General features: G+C 40.7%; 2 protein-coding genes across 2 annotated transcripts in view; one reads left to right on the top strand and one right to left on the bottom strand.

The window, feature by feature from the left end:
• The window catches only part of RIPOR3 (RIPOR family member 3), a 124,097-nt gene that overhangs the window by 58,947 nt on the left and 47,054 nt on the right, over nucleotides 1–18,096 (bottom strand). The gene's annotated exons all lie outside the window — the stretch shown is intronic.
• Nucleotides 1,071–16,389, top strand: PARD6B (par-6 family cell polarity regulator beta). The gene is made up of 3 exons (XM_057401731.1): nucleotides 1,071–1,167; nucleotides 5,703–5,925; nucleotides 14,677–16,389. Exons 1-3 carry the CDS (start codon nucleotides 1,102–1,104, stop codon nucleotides 15,504–15,506), a joined length of 1,119 nt encoding a protein of 372 aa, XP_057257714.1. The 5' UTR covers nucleotides 1,071–1,101; the 3' UTR covers nucleotides 15,507–16,389.

The raw sequence follows: 18,096 nt of genomic DNA, 5'->3' as shown, positions 1-18,096 counted from the left end.
TCAGCTGCGAGGAACTGTTTGAACTCCCTTCACAGCCATCTACACACAGATACTTCACACTGAGTTCTCTTCTATCAGTTTTATAGATTAGGGAGAGACCTGGATTTCAAAGGTTTGTTGACATAACTAGATTAATGTACATGCTTTCTTCTTGCATATAAAACTATACAAATGAAAGTCTTTCCTCTTCAGATTGTGAGTTGGTTATGGTCCCTCCACTAAGGGGTTTTGTCAGCACCTCTCTCAGGGTAGCTAGGCAGACATTTATATGAAAATAATAGATCTATCTTAGAATTATACCCCTTTGATATGTTAGATATATCTCTGACAGAGGCAACCACTTTGAGATGTTAGCAGATACTACAATGTTATTTGTGGTTAAAATGAAAACAAACTCCAAAGGCATCTTTATGCCCCGGATGGGCATTCAGAGAGCAAGAGTTCAAACTTCCATCCCGATCAGTACCGTGTCAACACACGAACTAACACTTGTGCGCTCTGCGTTAAGTCCGCAGGACCCCAACCCGCCTGAGGCGCCCTGGTCCCGCCCGCCTCAGGGGGCGATGCACTGAGCGGCCTGAGGAGAAGGCGGGGAACCGCAGCCCTGTGTGTACACATCAGACCCGGCTACTGCAGGGCGAAGGTTGCCGAGGCACATCCCACACCTGCTCCCTAGGATACGGGGAAAGAAAGACTTCCTTATCACACGACCACCCCTCCTCCTCACCCGTACAGGGACCCAGCCTCCATCTTGGAACCCCGCCGAGCTCCGCGCAGGTGTGCGGCCCCTCCCGCCACCCAGCCACTGCGCATGCTCAGCAGCGGCAGGTGCGCGGCCCCGCCTTCCCGGCGGCGCAGGCGCCGTGGCCACTCCGCTCCGCCCCCGCGGCTGGCCGTGGCTCGGCAGGTGCCAGGAGCCGCCGTGGCTCCGCCCCCTTTTTCTGTCTGAGGGCGGCGGCGGCAGCGGTCGTTGGAGCGTCCGCGGTTGTAGGGGGGCAGTTGGCTTCGGGCTGTCCCGCTCGCCCTCCTTCTGTCCCTCTCCTCCCTCCCGCAGCAGCGCAGCTCGGCGGAACGAGGACGAGACACCGACCCTCCGGCGGCATGAACCGGCCTCACCGCGGCGCCGCGGGCAGCCGGGGCCTGGGCACCATGGAGGTGAAGAGTAAGGTAGGTGCTGGTCACCACGCTGAGGGCCGCGGGCGGCGGCGGCCGGGTAGGAGCCGGCCCGGCCCTGCCCTGCCCTGCCCTGTGGGGGCGCCTGGTCACGGTGCCGCTGTGGAGAAGGGCGGGGGGGGGAGGCGGTGAGGGGTCGGGGCAGGGAGCGCTGCTGACTCACCTGGTGACACCGAGGGCGACGGGCCGGTGTCCGCCGGGGCACGGCCCCGGGGGGGTTGGAGCGCTCCTCAGGCCGCGGGGCTTGGGCTGTCCGCGGGGGCCGTCTGCTTTCCCCACCTGCCCGGCCCGTCTCCAGCCAGCTCCTGGGCTGCTCGGCTGCAAGGAGGCTGAGGCAGCGGGAGCTGAGCACGGGGAGCGCTGTTTGCGGGTGGAAATAAGCGGTTTTGAAGTGTTTTTAGGAAGCAGGTTGGTGGAGTTGCACCTTTCGTTTCTGCATAGACTGAAAAGGATACAGAAGTAGATGGTTGAGGGAAGTTTGGTATAACAGGGCCAAAAGAAGTGTTCAGAGTCGTAGTTCACAAACTCCAAAACCTGCTGTCTGAATTAGAGAAAGCCCCTACTAACTTAGGGGCTGTTTCTATACTTCTTTCTTTTTTTATTATTTAACTTGGTGACTGTGTTTTCGCGCTTTTTTTTTTGGTGGGGTAGAACATATTCTTATAACTTGCATTACTTGCTAGAGGTAAGCCCTGACTAACTTATCTTAAAATAGAGCTTGCCTTCTTTTAGAGGCTATCTGAGGATTTGACACTGGCAATTGTTTCTTGTGTGTGTATCGGTATCTTCTGGCTTATACAACAGTTTCTGTGGTCAGAGCTTTGCACAGTTGTGTAAATTCTCTCACGGGTGTATCTGCATCCATTCTTCCTGTTAATTTCTCGTGTGCTTGTTGGGCAAAGTCTTTTGGCAAAATTTTGTTCTGAGAGAAATTAGTTTTTTTATTTTCTGGGGTTTGTTTTTTGTTCCTTTGGTAGAAAAATGTCTCCTGTTGGCTTTTATTTTAAACTCATCTGCAGCCTGTCTGTATCCTGTATCTTCCTTTCCTGCCAGTCAAGTGTTTCAGCAGCTATGGTATAGGTGAAGTGAGTGGTCAAGACTTGTGTGTGTGTTTTTAAGGATAGCCTGCTACAGTGCTGAAACTTCTAGAAAATGTATGGTTTGTTTCTGTAGCTTGGATGAGGATGACTTCTTTCAAGCCTTAACTTTTCACGTGGTCAAAACCAGAAAGCACAGGTCTACCCGGTATGCCAAATACTAGTTAAACAGCTGTTACTGTGGTTGGGGAAGTCTTTTATCTGTGCTCTTACAAGGCTGAAAGCAATCACTACAATGTGCTTACAAACAAAATGCTTATTTCCTCAGCCCCAAACTAGGCTTACTGTTCCCCCATTGTGTTTTCCTTGATTTAAAATATATCTAGAGATCACCTATGTGATGTGTTCTTTGGTGTTTGTATGGAGATGTGTAGGCGTTCTAATAAACAAGGATTCTCTCAAGTATGTATTATGTAGCAGGTCTCAAGGCATTCCTAGAACTACTTGTCGCTAATGCATTATTTAACAGCACCTTGATTTAATATAGCATAGGAGTTCTCTTCCATTTATGAAAATAAGCTAATCTAAAGAGAAGGAAGAAAGTAGTCTTCCTTCCTTGTGTGGGAGGTGAAGGGGACCATTACTGTGGAGTGGTCTAGTGTTTGAGGGCTTATGAGTGAGGTATAGCTCTGTATTTAGATATTGCAGATCAATAATCTTGCCTAGCTGACAAAGTTGTGCCAGCACAGCCTGGCTGTGCTTGCAGTTATATGAGCAAATTTCTTTTGTTAGTTTGGCTTATTCAACTTATGGCAATTGGGCTGAACTTCACATCAGGAATCCCCACAGTATATTAATTTCAGGTAGCCCTTTTTCTTGTCATAGAAAATCAACTTTTATACCCCAAGCTAGAGTTCCCAGTGGTGATATGAAAGCCCCCAGATAAACTTCTAGCTCTCTAGATACAAAATTCAGGTTTTCCCTCTCCTCTTAGGACTTTGAATAATACCTTTTCTTTTCAGAAAGAAATCTAATATACTGATAAAACAAATGGTTACTGTAGTTCATGTTCTGTTGTTGCTGAAGGCTTACAGCATAGCAGCAGTATGCTGTGTTGCGGCGACTTAAAGAAGTTTCTCAAATCTTACTCTAGTAATTTCCTAGTATACTGACATGGCTTGTGCTGTGTTTTCCCAATTGAGTTAGCAGTGTAACAGTGTGTGTTTGTAAAAAGCTCAGGTAAGAAGCCTTCTCTTAAGCTACTTTTTTCCAGTCTTTCATCTCCCCTAAGTGCAGCCTGGAATGGGATGGAGTGCACCATCTGATATCAAATGAAAATGTTTCAGGGGGTTAAAATGAACCGTGAAATGAAATAGTTTTACTTTTGTCTTTTACCTGCTTTATAGTAGTATTGAGTATATGGCATACCATGTTAGGAAATGATAGATTATTAGTCTCTTGGTGCTTGCACCAACTATGTGTAAAATAATGAGGAAAAAAAAACAACCTCACGTTTGAAAATGTGGCCCTTTGCATGCTTGCTGAAGGGGAGTTAATATTTACTCCAAACTGCAAGTGGACTTGTTGGCTTTTTAAACTTTTATTACTGAATTATGTTTAAACTATGTAGTCTTTGGAAGCCAAACAATTTCAGTTGATGCAGTGCATGGGCAATTCCTGTGGCATTCGTACTTCACATAGCTGAAGATTTGAGAGGCACGGGATAAAGTCTTCACTTACGTCATGATTAAGCGTGCTGCTTCTGACATGATGAGAGTTCCTCCTGTAGGCTTTGCTTTGTTTTTCTTGTTCGTGGGTATGAATCATCCCTCCTGCCTTATCGTTAGTTAATGTTACTGTAGTGGAGTATTTCTAGAAGAGGAATGTTCCCACCTAATTCCTTTATTTGAAACTTTGTGAGGAAGATGGGGTGGTGGTAGGTGTAGCTTGTTCTACTGTGCTGTTGGAGTTAGTATGGTGTTAATGTGCTAACAATGGCATCCTTGTCTCCTTATTTTCATGCCTTTATTTGTATGTGAGAACTCTAAAGCTTTTGCTTTTGCTCCAAAAGGTTGTTATCAAAAGTGAAGTAAAAGTTGGTCTGGACGCTTGGTAACATGCACCTTCATATCTGTGGTGTGTAATGTATACCCAAGTATGTGATACTGAGGCTCAAACTTGCAGTCAGTATTTTGTTCCATGTGCCCTTCTGTTCTGTTTAAAACTAAACTCACTAAAGTCATTACTTAAAAGTCTTTTTTCACTCTAGGTCAGCAATAGAGTTCACAAAAAAATGCTACCATCTGACTTTTGTTTGTTTTCGTGTTTTCTAATGATCAGTTCATATACAAGTTGGTCTGCTTTTAGTAAGCTGCTGCTATCAATTTTAGCATCTTTGGTATGTTGTGTGTACCTGACATGGAGGGTTTGGGGTTATTTTTATCCCATATTCTATTTGCTTTAAGTCCTGCCAGTATTAGGCAGAACACTATAATTTTACTAGTTACGCATACTAATACTCCAGTATATCTAGTCTACATCAGATGCTTGCTTTCTCACTTGCACCTAGTTTAGTTTTATGCCTACCACCACTGAATCAATAGGTGTTTGTTATATAGGTGATTTAGGCGTTTGCATGGACTGGGGAGCTGAGTGTTTTCTTGAATGATCATACTGACTAAATGCAAATCCTGCCTCTGAAAGTCCAGTGCCAGTGATTCAGTTTTGAGTTTTTATTTTTTTCAAATCTGAATCTGGATACAACCATGTATTATGAGACTCTGCAGTCAAGAGTCTTGATCATGCAGGCAGATCTTCTGAGTCCTTTTGAGGAGTAGTGGCTGGTTGCCTCCTTTCTGTTTCTCTTTTGGTAAGAGCAGAATTGATTTGAGATCAGCTCACCACAGCTTTACTGCAGAGTTTGTGCTGGAAAGCAGCAGCTGTATTTTGTAGTCTCGGGCCAAAGTGGCTTTTACACTTCTTATCCAAACAACTGGGAACCTGAAAGCTTCTCAGTCTTGCCTAAGTCAACCATAGCTGTACAACAATTCATACGTACTGTTCTGAAGTGCAGTGAAATTTTTTTGAAGAAAATTCCAGGTAGTCACATACCGTAGGAGGTTAATCATAATCTTGGTTTTGAGCCACCAACGTCAGTGCTGGGTATGAATTCTGTCTCTTACTGAGAGCGTGGCTGTTCCATGAGTGTGTGAGAATCTGCAGTTATTCTTGGCACTAGTTTGTCACCTTAATGCTAAACTGCTGTATTAGTGAATTCTTTTATCAAGATGAAAAAGTTATTACTGGGAATGGGGGGGAGGAGCCAAACACCAAATCCAGTTTATACTGACCTTTTTGTCACTTCAAAATTATTGGTTGTCATCTTTAGTGCATTTTTAATTCCATATCATTTCTAGTTCAACATTCAAATCATTCTATTGCTTGAGAATGTTACATTTCCATAGTAATGATGTACAATATATTTTGTTGTAGTTTGGAGCAGAATTCCGACGATTTTCTCTGGAGAGATCCAAACCTGGAAAGTTTGAGGAGTTCTATGGATTACTGCAGCATGTGCACAAGATACCAAATGTTGATGTTCTGGTAGGATACACGGACATTCACGGAGACCTGCTGCCTATCAATAATGATGACAACTATCTCAAAGCAGTTTCCACAGCTAATCCTCTACTCAGGATTTTCATTCAGAGAAAAGGTAAGTGCACGTGAAGCCAGTGAATCATCTGTTTCTCCAGTTATACAGTAACCAGTGTGACTTATGGAGGAAAAAACCCTACAGTCCTATTTCATCATGTTAAATTCCGTAATAATTATGGATCATGAAAGGTATTCACAACTCATTTGTTTTGCAAGAGCTTCCTCAGGCAACCTATTTATACTTTGTGCTTTTTTCTTGTATTTAGTTACGTTAAAGTCAAGTTAAATCTCTAGCAAATGCTTCTTTTTGGTTCTATATAAGCAAGTGAAAATAAACTTTAAACCTCTAGGGCTTTTTGTTCTGTATGTTGAATGCCTTTCACATAAACTTGTAATCTTGATCAGATGAGAATTACAGGATAGAAAGGAATCTTGAAAGTCTTATTACGAGGTATTAAATGTCAGTATAAATTAAAGGCTAAGTTTAATATTCTACTCCTGTCATACTTTTCTAATAAAACATTCCAAAACCTTCAAAATGACAAGCTTATTTCAATTAGCAAACCTCAAATGTGAGCGTGCTCGGTTTGTTGGTCTGCCTTTAAAAATAGCATGTCCTCTAGGCACAAAATTCTCAATATTTTTCTAGTGTCTACTTTTTTTCATGAAGGAAAACCCACCAGATTTGAAGTTGTATTTGTTCTTGTCCAGGAGAGCATATGAAGGGGAAGGGAAAAATCTAGCAATGTGATTTGAAATTGTTTTAATACAGAGAAGTCAAGAAATTCTGATTTCTGCACTTTGTGGTTTTCTGCTGACTTGCATACAGGTGTGAGTGTGCATATATTGTATGTACATATGTGAACATGTGTATGCAGTTCCTGTTAGAATAAGCCAGTCAACTCCTCTTTGAATAGCAGGCTGCTTCTTACTTAGCAGTGTTATAAAGATGTGCACTGTTTCTGACTGTTGCTAAGCCAGACTTACTTTCCTTAGAAAATACTTGAGCATCAAAAGCTTTTATCAGCTTTCCCACTCCAAAAAATGAATAAGATCCACAGCAGCTTGACACAAAAACAATATTCAAAAGCACTGTGGCTGCTTGCCAGCTGCTGTGTTGCTGGCAAAATGTTTGTTTTGTCTGTATTGAGGATTGTGTGGTATAGCAACACTTAATGTTTTCGGTCCTGAATTGCCAGAGGAATTAACTGTTTGTTTTAATAGCACCTGAAGGCAGAAAGGGTCTATGATTCCATTTAATCTCCTACAGTAGCCATATGACGAGAACAGATAAGCCACTTTGTCAGAGTGGGATTATTGAGTTTATATTTTAACACCATATGTTTTTAGATTGTTACTAGTGTTACATGTTTAATGCTGAATGTTACTAGTGTTACATTTCTAACACCTTGTACCTTCCCTGCACCATTATTTAAGGTATGACTGATTACTCCTTATTACTCGGGTGCGAGGACTTGGTAATAGAAGTGATTGGTAATGCACAGAACTAGAAATAAGATTAACCCACTTAAGTTTATCATGCCTAGAGTTCACTATCGGGAAAAGCTGTGTAGAAAGTATTAGTTGTCATCACCTTCCCTTTGACACCAGAGCCTTCTGGATGTGGAGTTACAGGGAATGAAGAACGCAGGCTGGCACCTGAGTCCAGCACTTCCAGCACTGTACTGTGTTTTGAATTAGTTGTGAATGCTTTGATAGTTCTGTTGATTAAATTGAGGCTTTAGCTTCATTTAGCATCTTTGCATAATACCGAACAGAGGTTTGTTCGATGGAAAATAAGGAAATAACTTGATTCTGTATTTTATTTGTGATAATTTGCTGCTAAAGCTGCATTGCAGGGGTTAGAGATGTATCGGAATTTGTGCAGCCTAATTTGTTTAGGTATGGTTAATTCATTCAACTGCATAGATCTTTACTGCCCCTACCTCTGAAATTGAAAATCAAATATCCGAACGAATACCTGCTATTGATGCTATATTGATGGGGCTGCTTTGATCTGTGATGTTTTGGAACTGTAACTAACTAGTTACTCTTCTACCTGCAAGGCTTCTTATGTTTTTCATGCGTTCTCTTCAATCTGAAAAAATTTCTATGCGTTTTCTAATGGGACTTTCTCCTTTTTCGTATTTCTATCAATAATAGTTGGGAATTTGAGATCTTTGATAAAAAGCCACTGTGGGGAAAAAGAGAGGGTTTTTACTGTCTTGAAAGATGACATTCTATCACATTATCTTATCAATTTAGGAGCTAGATAGAATTTGTGGGAAGCTAACATAAGGTATGAGAAGGCTACAATAAAATCTAGTAAATAGTATTAACTTCTTAGTATGTTGCATCCAAGAACACCTTAAGGGGTTGAAACGTAAGCAACAAGATGCTTTTGCATTTATTAACAAGTGACAGTTGTGATAATGTGACTCTAAAATGTCAGAAGTTATGTCAGAGTAAGCACCCTTTTCTGTTCTGACTTCTAATTTCTTCTAAAGCCAGAAGATGTCCCAAGCATTTGTGCATTGGTTAACGTAGTAAGAAACTTAGAGATCCTGTAATTAAATGAAGTCATGTTATTCCCCTTAGACTCTTCTAATTGTATTTAGCCAGATTCCTTTAAAACATTTTAAACTGCTTCAGTGCTAAATCTAAACTGGAGCTTGATATTGTGCAAGTCAAGAGTGGCTGTTAGCTTCTGGAAAACAGTTCCCTTATCAGAATTTCTTTCTGCAGTCTAACAGATTAACAGGTACTGCTGACATCTGGAATGTAAAGGTTAAACTGATGTATCATAATTAAATCCAGATGTATAGTAGTCGCTCTGTCTGTGAGAAGAATCTTCCTGAAGATCAAATAGGGAGGGTGGGGGTGGACACAGTCCACACAAACCCTCAAAGGCAGTTCAACGTGGGGAACTTTGCATTGTAAATACAAGAATAATAGAGATGATAACAGAAGGTGTATTTGATTATAACATCCTTCAAACTCATGTGCAAATTATTAAATTACAATGTACAATTCTTGCAAGTCGTGCATGTGTATGGTTTTTTATAGTAAAAACAGGATTGTTTGGTTAATTCATTTGTGCCTTTTGAGGTAGACTTTTCACTGAGAGGCTTTATTTTAGTGAAAATTAAAAGAAGTTGGTTTTTAAACAGCTCTTTATAGAATATCATCCCTATTCTGAGTCCTCTCCCAAAAAACGTAGGTCACTTCCTAGATCCATGTTTTGTTGTAACTTGGGACTCAATACAAGACATGATAAATTTGGGCTTATTTAAAAAATGCTAAATTGCATGTATATTCAAATTTAATTATTTGGGGGTTCTGCAAATGTAACTTGCGTGGGTAGCTCTGTGTTGCTTGCAAACAGATCAGGAAAACGTGTTAAAATCTGTCTTGAACAATACTAAATTGAAACCAGATTTGGCATTTGTGGGCTGTAGTTTTTAAACACCATGTAATGAGTATATACAGATTGTGCCGCCTTGAGTTTGAAACTCCAGAGGGAAAACTCATTCTTTCACTATGTGGACGTTCTCCTTAACACTATCTGTAGTTAACACCTTGTCCTCTGGCTTTATGCCAAAATATTTTCCACTGCAGCTTTAAACTGATTAGGTAGTACCAGGACAAAGATGCCTTTGTACTGCAGAATCCTGCTTTGGAGCACTTGCTTAGCAGTGAAGAGAGGTTAAACAGAGTCATGCTGCTTGACTGAGGTTTGGAGATGAGTTTTCATCAACTTTTCACTATTTCTTTCCCCACAAATTATGTCACTTTAACTGTTTGTGTTGAGGTCTGTGCTAGTTTTGTATCATTAGACTACTAAGGCTAGTTACAATGCAAAAACTCTCCCCTCTGGTGCTTTGTAGTTTCTGAAATGTTTTGACATATGGCCTGCAAGTTTGGGATACTTTTATTTCAACAGTGTGTCATGTAATTTAAGTAAGTTTCTAAAAACAAAAGCACCAGCTCAGTGTTAAATATTTTTGATTGTACATTTGTCTTCTGAAAGAGATTTCTAAAGTCCTCTCTTCTAATAAATGTTTTTTTTGTGATCTCAGTTTTTGTTTAAAAAGCACATTCCAATCTATTCTTTCACATACAGATATATAATCTTTGAAAAGCCAGTCCTCTTGCAACTGATAGTAGTTTCTGTAGTAACTGTGGGAAAACTTGATTTGCACAAAAGTTTTAAGCTTTATCAGCTGATAGTTGTGGGAGGACAAGCTGGGTGCTGCTTTCTGTGAACTCTCGTTTCTTGTTGTGGAAGTTGTGAATAGCTCTTACTGTTGGATAAAGAGCACAAAGTTTCTGTGATAATTTGCAGGACACAATAAATCTACTTATTGGATGTGTATAAAAGAAATGTGTATATGTTTGTAGATCTAGTACATACCACACTTAGCATGTAGGCACAGAAGGCCTGAGTGGCAGGAAGAGAAATCCTGCTATGTGGCCTGCTATGAAGGTGAAGAAGCCTTATAGCTGCTGTGGCAAGCTGAGAATGTCAAATAATGATATAGTTTTGATATGACAATGTATAAAATACCAGAGACTCTTTCTTTCACAAGAATCTGATTTGGTGCACTTGAAATTTAAGGAGGGAAAAACCTAAAAATCAAATACCTTTTTGATGCTGGAACCTTTGCATGTGGAACAGCATTGTAAGAAAATCAGAGCTGACAGTGTTTTGATACACGTTTCTGGTTTTAAACCAATTCTTGTATTAAAAGCAGTAGAATCATAGAATGGTTTGGGCTGGAAGGGACCTTAAAGATGATCTGGTTCCAACACCCTGTGAAGGGAAGGGACACCTTCCACTAGACCACATTGCTCCAAGCCCCATCCACCATGCCTGCTTCACACGTTAGATGTTAGTGCCCATATCCCAGATCTTTCAGCAGCAGCTTGCACTCTAAAATGGATAAATGGTGCATGTACAATTTTCCCATTTTCTACAGATGAGCTTAGTCTAAAAAACCCACTGTGATATGGCTTAAGGTCTGAACAATGTGGAACTAATCAGTTGAAATACTTCCAGCTTACTCATGGCTTATTGGAGAACTTCCCACAGAGCAGAGCTCTTCTGGAGCAGTGTGGTGTTAAATGCCTAGAAATGTGTCACTGCTACAAACCAAAACTGAAGTGAAGCTTTTGAAATGAGGCGAAATGACATGTCTCGTCCATGTAGTGTCTTCCTGGTCCTTGGAATATTTTTATCCAGTCTTGTTGATTTTAACATAGATTGTGCAGCCTTAAAACAGGAGTTCTGAAGTATGAGATTTACACTACTGAAACATGCACTGCACGAGAAACTAGAGGTTTTGCCTAGTTTTTGAGATTAATGAGATGCAACTGCTGGGGGGAAGGGGAAATCCATGACAGAAAAAAAACCCTTTGCACTCAATAACATTCTGAATTTTTATATTTGAGTCACCATTGTCCTCTGGTTGTCTAAAATCTTCACCTATATCATCATTTTTAGTGTCGTATTTGTATTCAGTAGTGAAAGATCTAAAGTAAGACCCTTCTGCCTAGTATCTTTCACAATGGCCCTTTCCAAGTTGTTTTGTAAGCAATTGTAGTTCCAAATAAGAGAAGCTATTGCAACTCATTGAATTGCAAAAATCCTCCCAATGTAACAACCAGATGTCTAACTTGAAACTGGTTGGATGGGTTGTTAGCGGAGATAAGGGCAACTTCCCACACTTTTTCCTTTGATCATAAATTTTAAGCAAACATTAAAAAAATTGTTCCATGTTGTCTGGAAAAACAGCCCTGTTAGTGCTCAGTGATGCAACACAGGGTTTATAATGGCTGATCTTCACTCAGATATCCCCAAATGCATTTGAGAGTAAATGGCAAGTTTGTATTTTTGGCAGTTTGACACTTCAGCCATAGTCTGCCTGTTACACACTTTGGTTTGGTTGGATGGATTGGTTTTTAATCAACCCACTCTTCAACACAACTGATTTGACATTCTTGGGCATCTGAAGAACAGATTTTAGGCTATTTCTAAGGCCTTGGTTGATGCCGAGACCTAATGTTGCTTTAGTTTAACCTTAAATTACATTTCCTTCTTGACCTCTCTTTCTGAAGATCAACATTAATTCCGTTTTCTGAGAGAACCTTTCAGGATCCCAAATAAACTAAGAGAAAAAAAATCATTTAATGTTTTCAAGTATAGCTAGTGTAGATTATTCTGTTTGCTTCTACTTTCCTGCTTTTCTTTGTAGAATTCATAGAATAGCCCAGGTTGGAAAGGGCCTTGGATGAGATTAACTAGTACCCTGTCCAGTTGAATCTTGAAAATCTCTAGTGATGGGGACTCCCTGTGTCCCCATGGAGGTTGTTCTAGTGATTGATCTCACTGGGGTGGGAATAAAGAAAACAAAAGGAGACAAATAAACCCTCATTCCTTTGGACGACATCCTTTAAACACTGAAATACAAGAGACTCCTTCAGGCTTTCCTCGTAGTGCAGTTTGATCACCTTCATGGTCTTCATTTGGATCCTCTCCAGTCTGTCCACATCTTCATTGACTTGTGAGGACCAGAACTGGACGCAGTTACTGCAGGTGCAGCCTGACAAGTGCTGAGCAGGGGGTTGATCACACCTCTCTGTGTAAGTAATGCCCCTGCGGATGCAGCTTCAGGGTTCAGTTTGCCTTTGCTGTGGCAGCGCAGTGTGGAATCGTGTTCAGCTTGTTCACCAGGACACCCAGCCTGTACTGGGCTCTTTGGTTATCCCATGTGCAGAACCTTGCACTTGTCTTAAACTTTATATTGTGTTTGGTAGCCCGCTCCTTCATGTAGCTTTGTTTTTACCTGCTGATCGCAAGGCTGCAGGGAAGCAGCTTTGCAGAGGCTGCCTCATGGATGAAGTGGGAGAGAAACATCCCTGCAGTGCTGTGAGTGCCGCACATGAAGTGAGAGCAGTGGGGTGTCTAACATAACACATGAAACAATTTGTGTTAGTGCTGCCTTTGCTCATTGAGTAAGGCTTGCAGAGACACCCCTCTGGATGAAAAGGTGGCCACATCTGAGAAACAGCATAAGTAGAAATTAACTCTGCAGGGTGGCTGTAATAGTCCAGAGAAGCATCCATGCTTTCCCAAAGGAACTGATGTTGTCACAAAAGTGACTCCAGGGTATGGCTGTACAGACTTAGCTACCTTCAGAAATAATTCCTGTTTGTGTCTGTTAAGTTGTTTAACAACCTTATTTATAACCTTTAATGCTAAAGATAGTCTGTCTTTAGCAAAGAGCTTTGCCTGCCTTAAGGTGTGATTGGTTTTTTTTTTAAGCAATGAAAAACAATAGTGTAACTGAGGCTGCCATCAGGACACAATTTTTAAACCCCGTTGATGAACTCTGTGATTATTCTTGTGTAGGTACAAGGTGTGAGCTTATGATAAACCCCTTTGTGTTTTTTTGTGGGCTAATTTAAATTACTTACTTTTTTTGTTGTCCTTTTTCTTTTAGAAGACCAAGTCCAAGTCTTCCTTAGTAGAGCAATCATTCTTAAAAAAACTTCTAGTTTTCAGCAGGCCCAGAGTCTGGGGAAGGGAGGAGTTAGTATTACGTGCTGAAATAGCATTAGACTTCACGAACTTACGAACTTCTTTCTTCATTCTCTTGCTTAAAGTATCAGAAGAGTCCAGCTATAACTGGTACATGTCTGTATATCTTCGCCTTAGCCTAGGGGAAAAGAAATCTGACTTACCAACTCTCACTGTGTACTTTTTCAGCAGCAATTGACAGCTCTCCTGAAATTTCACACTAGGGTAGCATTTCCATAGTTATTTCAGTTCACACATTGAAATGTATAGTGTCTTTTACTTTCTTGGCTGAACCAATGGCATCTTAATGTGATAATACAAAGAAATCCCAATTTCTCTGAGTTGCAGGGTTAGACCAAAGCAGGTCTGCTTGATTATTTTATCCAGAGCAGTAAATCTATACAACGTTGCAAAAATAAAAGTGTAAATCCAAGGAAACTTGGGCCCGGATGTGTTTTGGTTCCTTGGTTTTGGAGAATTATAGCATATTAAGAAGAAAAAATGTAGCTTGCTTTGGTTAATAGGCATTTCAGACGTCAGAATTGCTTCCATAGAGCATTTCCTCTTCAATGAGAAGTATTGGTATGACTTGCGTGTTTTCTTTTTTAAAACTCTCAGCCATTTGCATACTTCTGTATCACATTGTGGCAGTTCCAGCATTGCTTTATGAACGGTTTGGCTTGGAGTATTTGTGTGCAAGATCTCTTTGTTTCTGCTTCTCAGCCATTTTACCTACAGTGCATGGGGGCAGGGAGGAGGGTGCAGAATGGAACAAGCTTTCTGGAGTTTGAATCCAGGTCACTTGGCCAGCTTCCAGGAGCCAGGCAATAATAGGCACGCTGGCTGCTTTCCCTTTTTCATTCTTCCTTTTCCAATGATCTGAAGCCCGAGGAGGGAAAACTAACCAGTGGAATTACTCTGAGTAAAATTAAAATGTTTCTAGGAATGTACCCATTCCATTCTAACCTTCCTCTAAAGCAGCTCTAGTTCTTTGTGTCTCTGCTGCTACTAACTTGCTTTAGGGGTTTTCTGTACTATCTTTAGTTTGGTAGAAGGAAACCAAAAATATTACAAACTTTGAATGTCTTAACATTAAAGCTCTTGTTTCATGTGTAGAGAGACAAGTTTCTAACGTAGTAAGCCAGAAACCTAGATAACCTAAAACATGATAGCAATGTGATAGGGACCATGTATGAAGTGACCTAATTACCAATGTGCTGTTTCTTACAGAAGATGCAGACTACAGTGCCTTCGGTACGGATACTCTGACAAGGAAGAAAAACGTTCTATCAAATGTGTTACGTCCGGATAATCACAAGAAGAAACCACACATTGTCATTAGCATGCCACAGGACTTCAGACCAGTGTCTTCCATTATAGATGTAGATATTCTTCCTGAAACCCATCGCAGGGTGCGACTTTACAAATACGGGACTGACAAACCCCTTGGATTCTATATACGAGACGGCTCTAGTGTCAGAGTAACACCACATGGATTAGAGAAAGTGCCAGGGATTTTCATATCTAGGCTTGTCCCTGGAGGTCTGGCTCAAAGCACAGGCTTACTGGCTGTCAATGATGAAGTACTGGAGGTGAATGGAATAGAGGTTTCAGGAAAAAGCCTTGATCAGGTTACAGACATGATGATTGCAAACAGCCGAAACCTGATCATTACAGTAAGACCAGCAAACCAGAGAAATAACGTCGTGAGGAACAGTCGGACTTCTGGCAGCTCTGGCCAGTCCACTGAATCCAGCCTTCCAAGCAGCACGCCAAATATTTTAGCAAATTTCTTGCAAGGGGAAGAGGAGAGTGATGAAGAGGACATTATTATTGAAGACAGTGGTGAGCCACAGCAGATTCCAAAAGCTCCACCTACTAGTGAAAGCCTGGAATCATTGGCACAAACTGAACTCCTTCATGAGCCGACACAGAATGGATTTCTTCCTTCCACTGAGATGAATCTGAATCATTCAGCAGGCAGCATTAGCATGGAACATGAAGTACAAGATTCAGATCATAAGTCATTAGAAGAAGATGGAACTATTATAACACTGTGAAATTACACTGGTGTACTATGTATTAAGGATGCCATACATGTTTTGATTTGGCTTAAGAAATAATACATTTGATACCTCTCCTTCTATCAAGCACTGCAGTTAGAGTAAAAGGAGGGGAAAAAAGTAAATACAAGAAGTTCAAAATTATATAAGTTGACTAACTTCAGTTAATAGTGCACTTCAGTGTAAATACTTCACAAAGATGGAAGATAACTGAGAAGTGACTGAAGTCAAATGAGGAGAATTTAAATTGAAAATGAAGGATAGCTAAGAGATGGCTGTCAGCTTTCTTTTAAAGGTACTTTATTTCTTTTTAATGCAGAATACTACCGGCTCTATAGAAGTAAATTTCCATTATTGTGTGAGGTTGACTGTCTCATGTACTGTGGTTTCATGTTCATCTGCTGCTTACGTATGATGGAGCTGCTTTGGCCACTTCATTCCTGTTCCAGGCTGCTGTTTAGCTGGTAGAGCTGTTTGTGTGGCTCAGTGTATGAGGAAACTGAAAAATAAGTAGGAGGTGGAGTGGGAAGAGATGTTTGTGGCTGGTCTAGTTCCTGACTGACATATTGAGCAATAGGCACCTGCGACAGTGGTCAGCAACTTGACAGCAGCCAGGATTTGAAGGTGGAGGCTTCTGAAGTTGACTGTTCCTTTGTAAGTGAATGTGCAACCACAGTAAATGTCAAAGAAATCAAATGTAAACTTAATGCTATGGCAATAACATAACATAATCCTTGTTAAAATCACAGTCCCAGTAGAGGCCATAAAGATTTCTGCAAGAAAGGTAAATTAAATCCCTAGATTTAAAAAAAAGTTTTAAATCAGAATAAAGCTTTTAATAGAGCTTGCTTGAGCCATGTGATATTAAATGATTTGTTATTATGAACTACACTGTAAATGCTGATCTTTCTGTGTACCACTGGCTGGGTGTTTTGAATAGTACAAAGCTGCTATACATAAAACACCAATGACAAGTCCTGATACTGCAAGTGCATAAGTGTGCATGTGATCAGCTGCAATTACAAGGAGAAGCACAAGAGGAGGCTTTCAGCATTATTTTTCCCTTTTTAGTATCTCCTGCTTTGCCATTTCGGCAATCAGTTCCCAAGTTGACCCATCCCTGGGAACATAATTTGTGGCAGAAAAATGAGATGGGGACTAACAGGACTGGGGAGAAGGATGGATGGAGCTTCTTGCCAACGATACAGTAGTCTATGTCAACCTCTAAGAAGGTAGTAGGGTGCTACCGGTTCTGTACTGTGGTACTGTGCTTACAAGAGCCAGCAGTCGAGGTTCTTGGAAGTTTGTTCTACCCTGTGAGGAGATAGGATGAGTGGGAAAGAAGACTAACCCCTTTCTTTTTTTTTCCCCCCTCAGCCTATCTTGAGGAAATATCTACCTCTGGTAACTTTACTAACAAGAGACTAAGTTTAATGTTAACGTATCTGTAAGAGTCTTTTTAGGATATCAGAGGGTAAAACTGTTTAAGATTTCCTTAATGATGTAAACAAAAATGCTCAGAAATTACTGCAGTTTCACTAAATGCAGATTTGAAATTCATATCTGATGAGCAGTAGTATTTTCAGGCTGTCAATACCACTGGAGTTAAGTCTTGTAGATGACAAGGAAGGTTTTCATGCCCATTTTGATTCATGGAGAGTTACCATAACAGATAAGGGACCTCTGCGAATACAGGTTAGAGTTCTGCTTTGTCAGATACATTTACAGTTTCTTCAGTGTGCATATGGAGAGGCCCTGGAATCTTTTCCAATGTGAGCAAGAATTTTGAAGTGTTCTACTTATTTTGCTAATACTTATTAAAAATGAAGTAACTACACCCACTTAGTGCGAAATGAGGAAAATAACTGTTCATTCTGCATGTGGACTTTGAATTATACATGTTTTTTGACAGTGCTGCTCTACAATTCCTTTATTTAAGGAAGATTGTTTACTTTGAAATGTCTTTTCCTGTATCAAAAGACTGTCCTTCCTGTGTGAAACCATCAGTGGAGGGTGACTTTCATTGATTATGCTAGTTTGCACTTCTGTGCCTTTTGTTTACTTGAATGTATTCTGAATAAGCAAAGGAATAAAGGCACCTGGATGAGAAGAGACCTGAGGACCACAGATACAGAAAATGAACTGGTAGTGCACTTAACACAGGTGTAACACTTTCATTCAGTGGAAGGCTGTTATAGCTCTAATGTGGCACATGAGTATTTTGCAGCTTGGGTAATAGCTTTGAGCTATTAACTCACAGGAGGATTGAGGCTGGGAGTGTTAGTGTTGCAAGGTAACCTATTGCTTAGGTCCGATCACCCAAGGTTAGTGTGCTGCCAAGCTCTGTGCTACCCAATCTGTACTCCTGACAGACGCATGAATATTTTGACTATATATGCCAGTATTAAGGACTTGTAGAAATTTAACTAGGGTCCTACTCTAAACTGCATGAGAATTACTCTCTTAGGACCTTTCCTGAAAGCCTGTTAATCTAAATGTGAGATACTGATTAATCCAGTGTGTCTTTGGCACACACCACGTTCTGTTTTAGAGAGATTTGGTAACACGTAGTAAAACCGCGAATTTG

The sequence above is a fragment of the Pezoporus wallicus genome, unplaced genomic scaffold (assembly GCF_028554395.1).
Source record: "Pezoporus wallicus isolate ANWC-B61680 ecotype Strahan unplaced genomic scaffold, APGP_CSIRO_Pwel_v1 contig_9238, whole genome shotgun sequence".
Classification (NCBI taxonomy): Eukaryota; Metazoa; Chordata; class Aves; order Psittaciformes; family Psittacidae; genus Pezoporus; species Pezoporus wallicus.
Note: the sequence above shows the minus strand (reverse complement) of the source record. Positions and strands in the feature narration are given on the sequence as shown.

What these genes read in the sequence shown, in the direction of transcription:
- PARD6B (XM_057401731.1), top strand. Translation starts at nt 1,102, where the DNA reads ATGAACCGGCCTCACCGCGGCGCCGCGGGCAGCCGGGGCCTGGGCACC. An exon ending in CCATGGAGGTGAAGAGTAAG is followed by an intron (nt 1,168 to 5,702) that starts GTAGGTGCTGGT and finishes ATTTTGTTGTAG; the next exon opens with TTTGGAGCAGAATTCCGACG. An exon ending in GATTTTCATTCAGAGAAAAG is followed by an intron (nt 5,926 to 14,676) that starts GTAAGTGCACGT and finishes TGTTTCTTACAG; the next exon opens with AAGATGCAGACTACAGTGCC.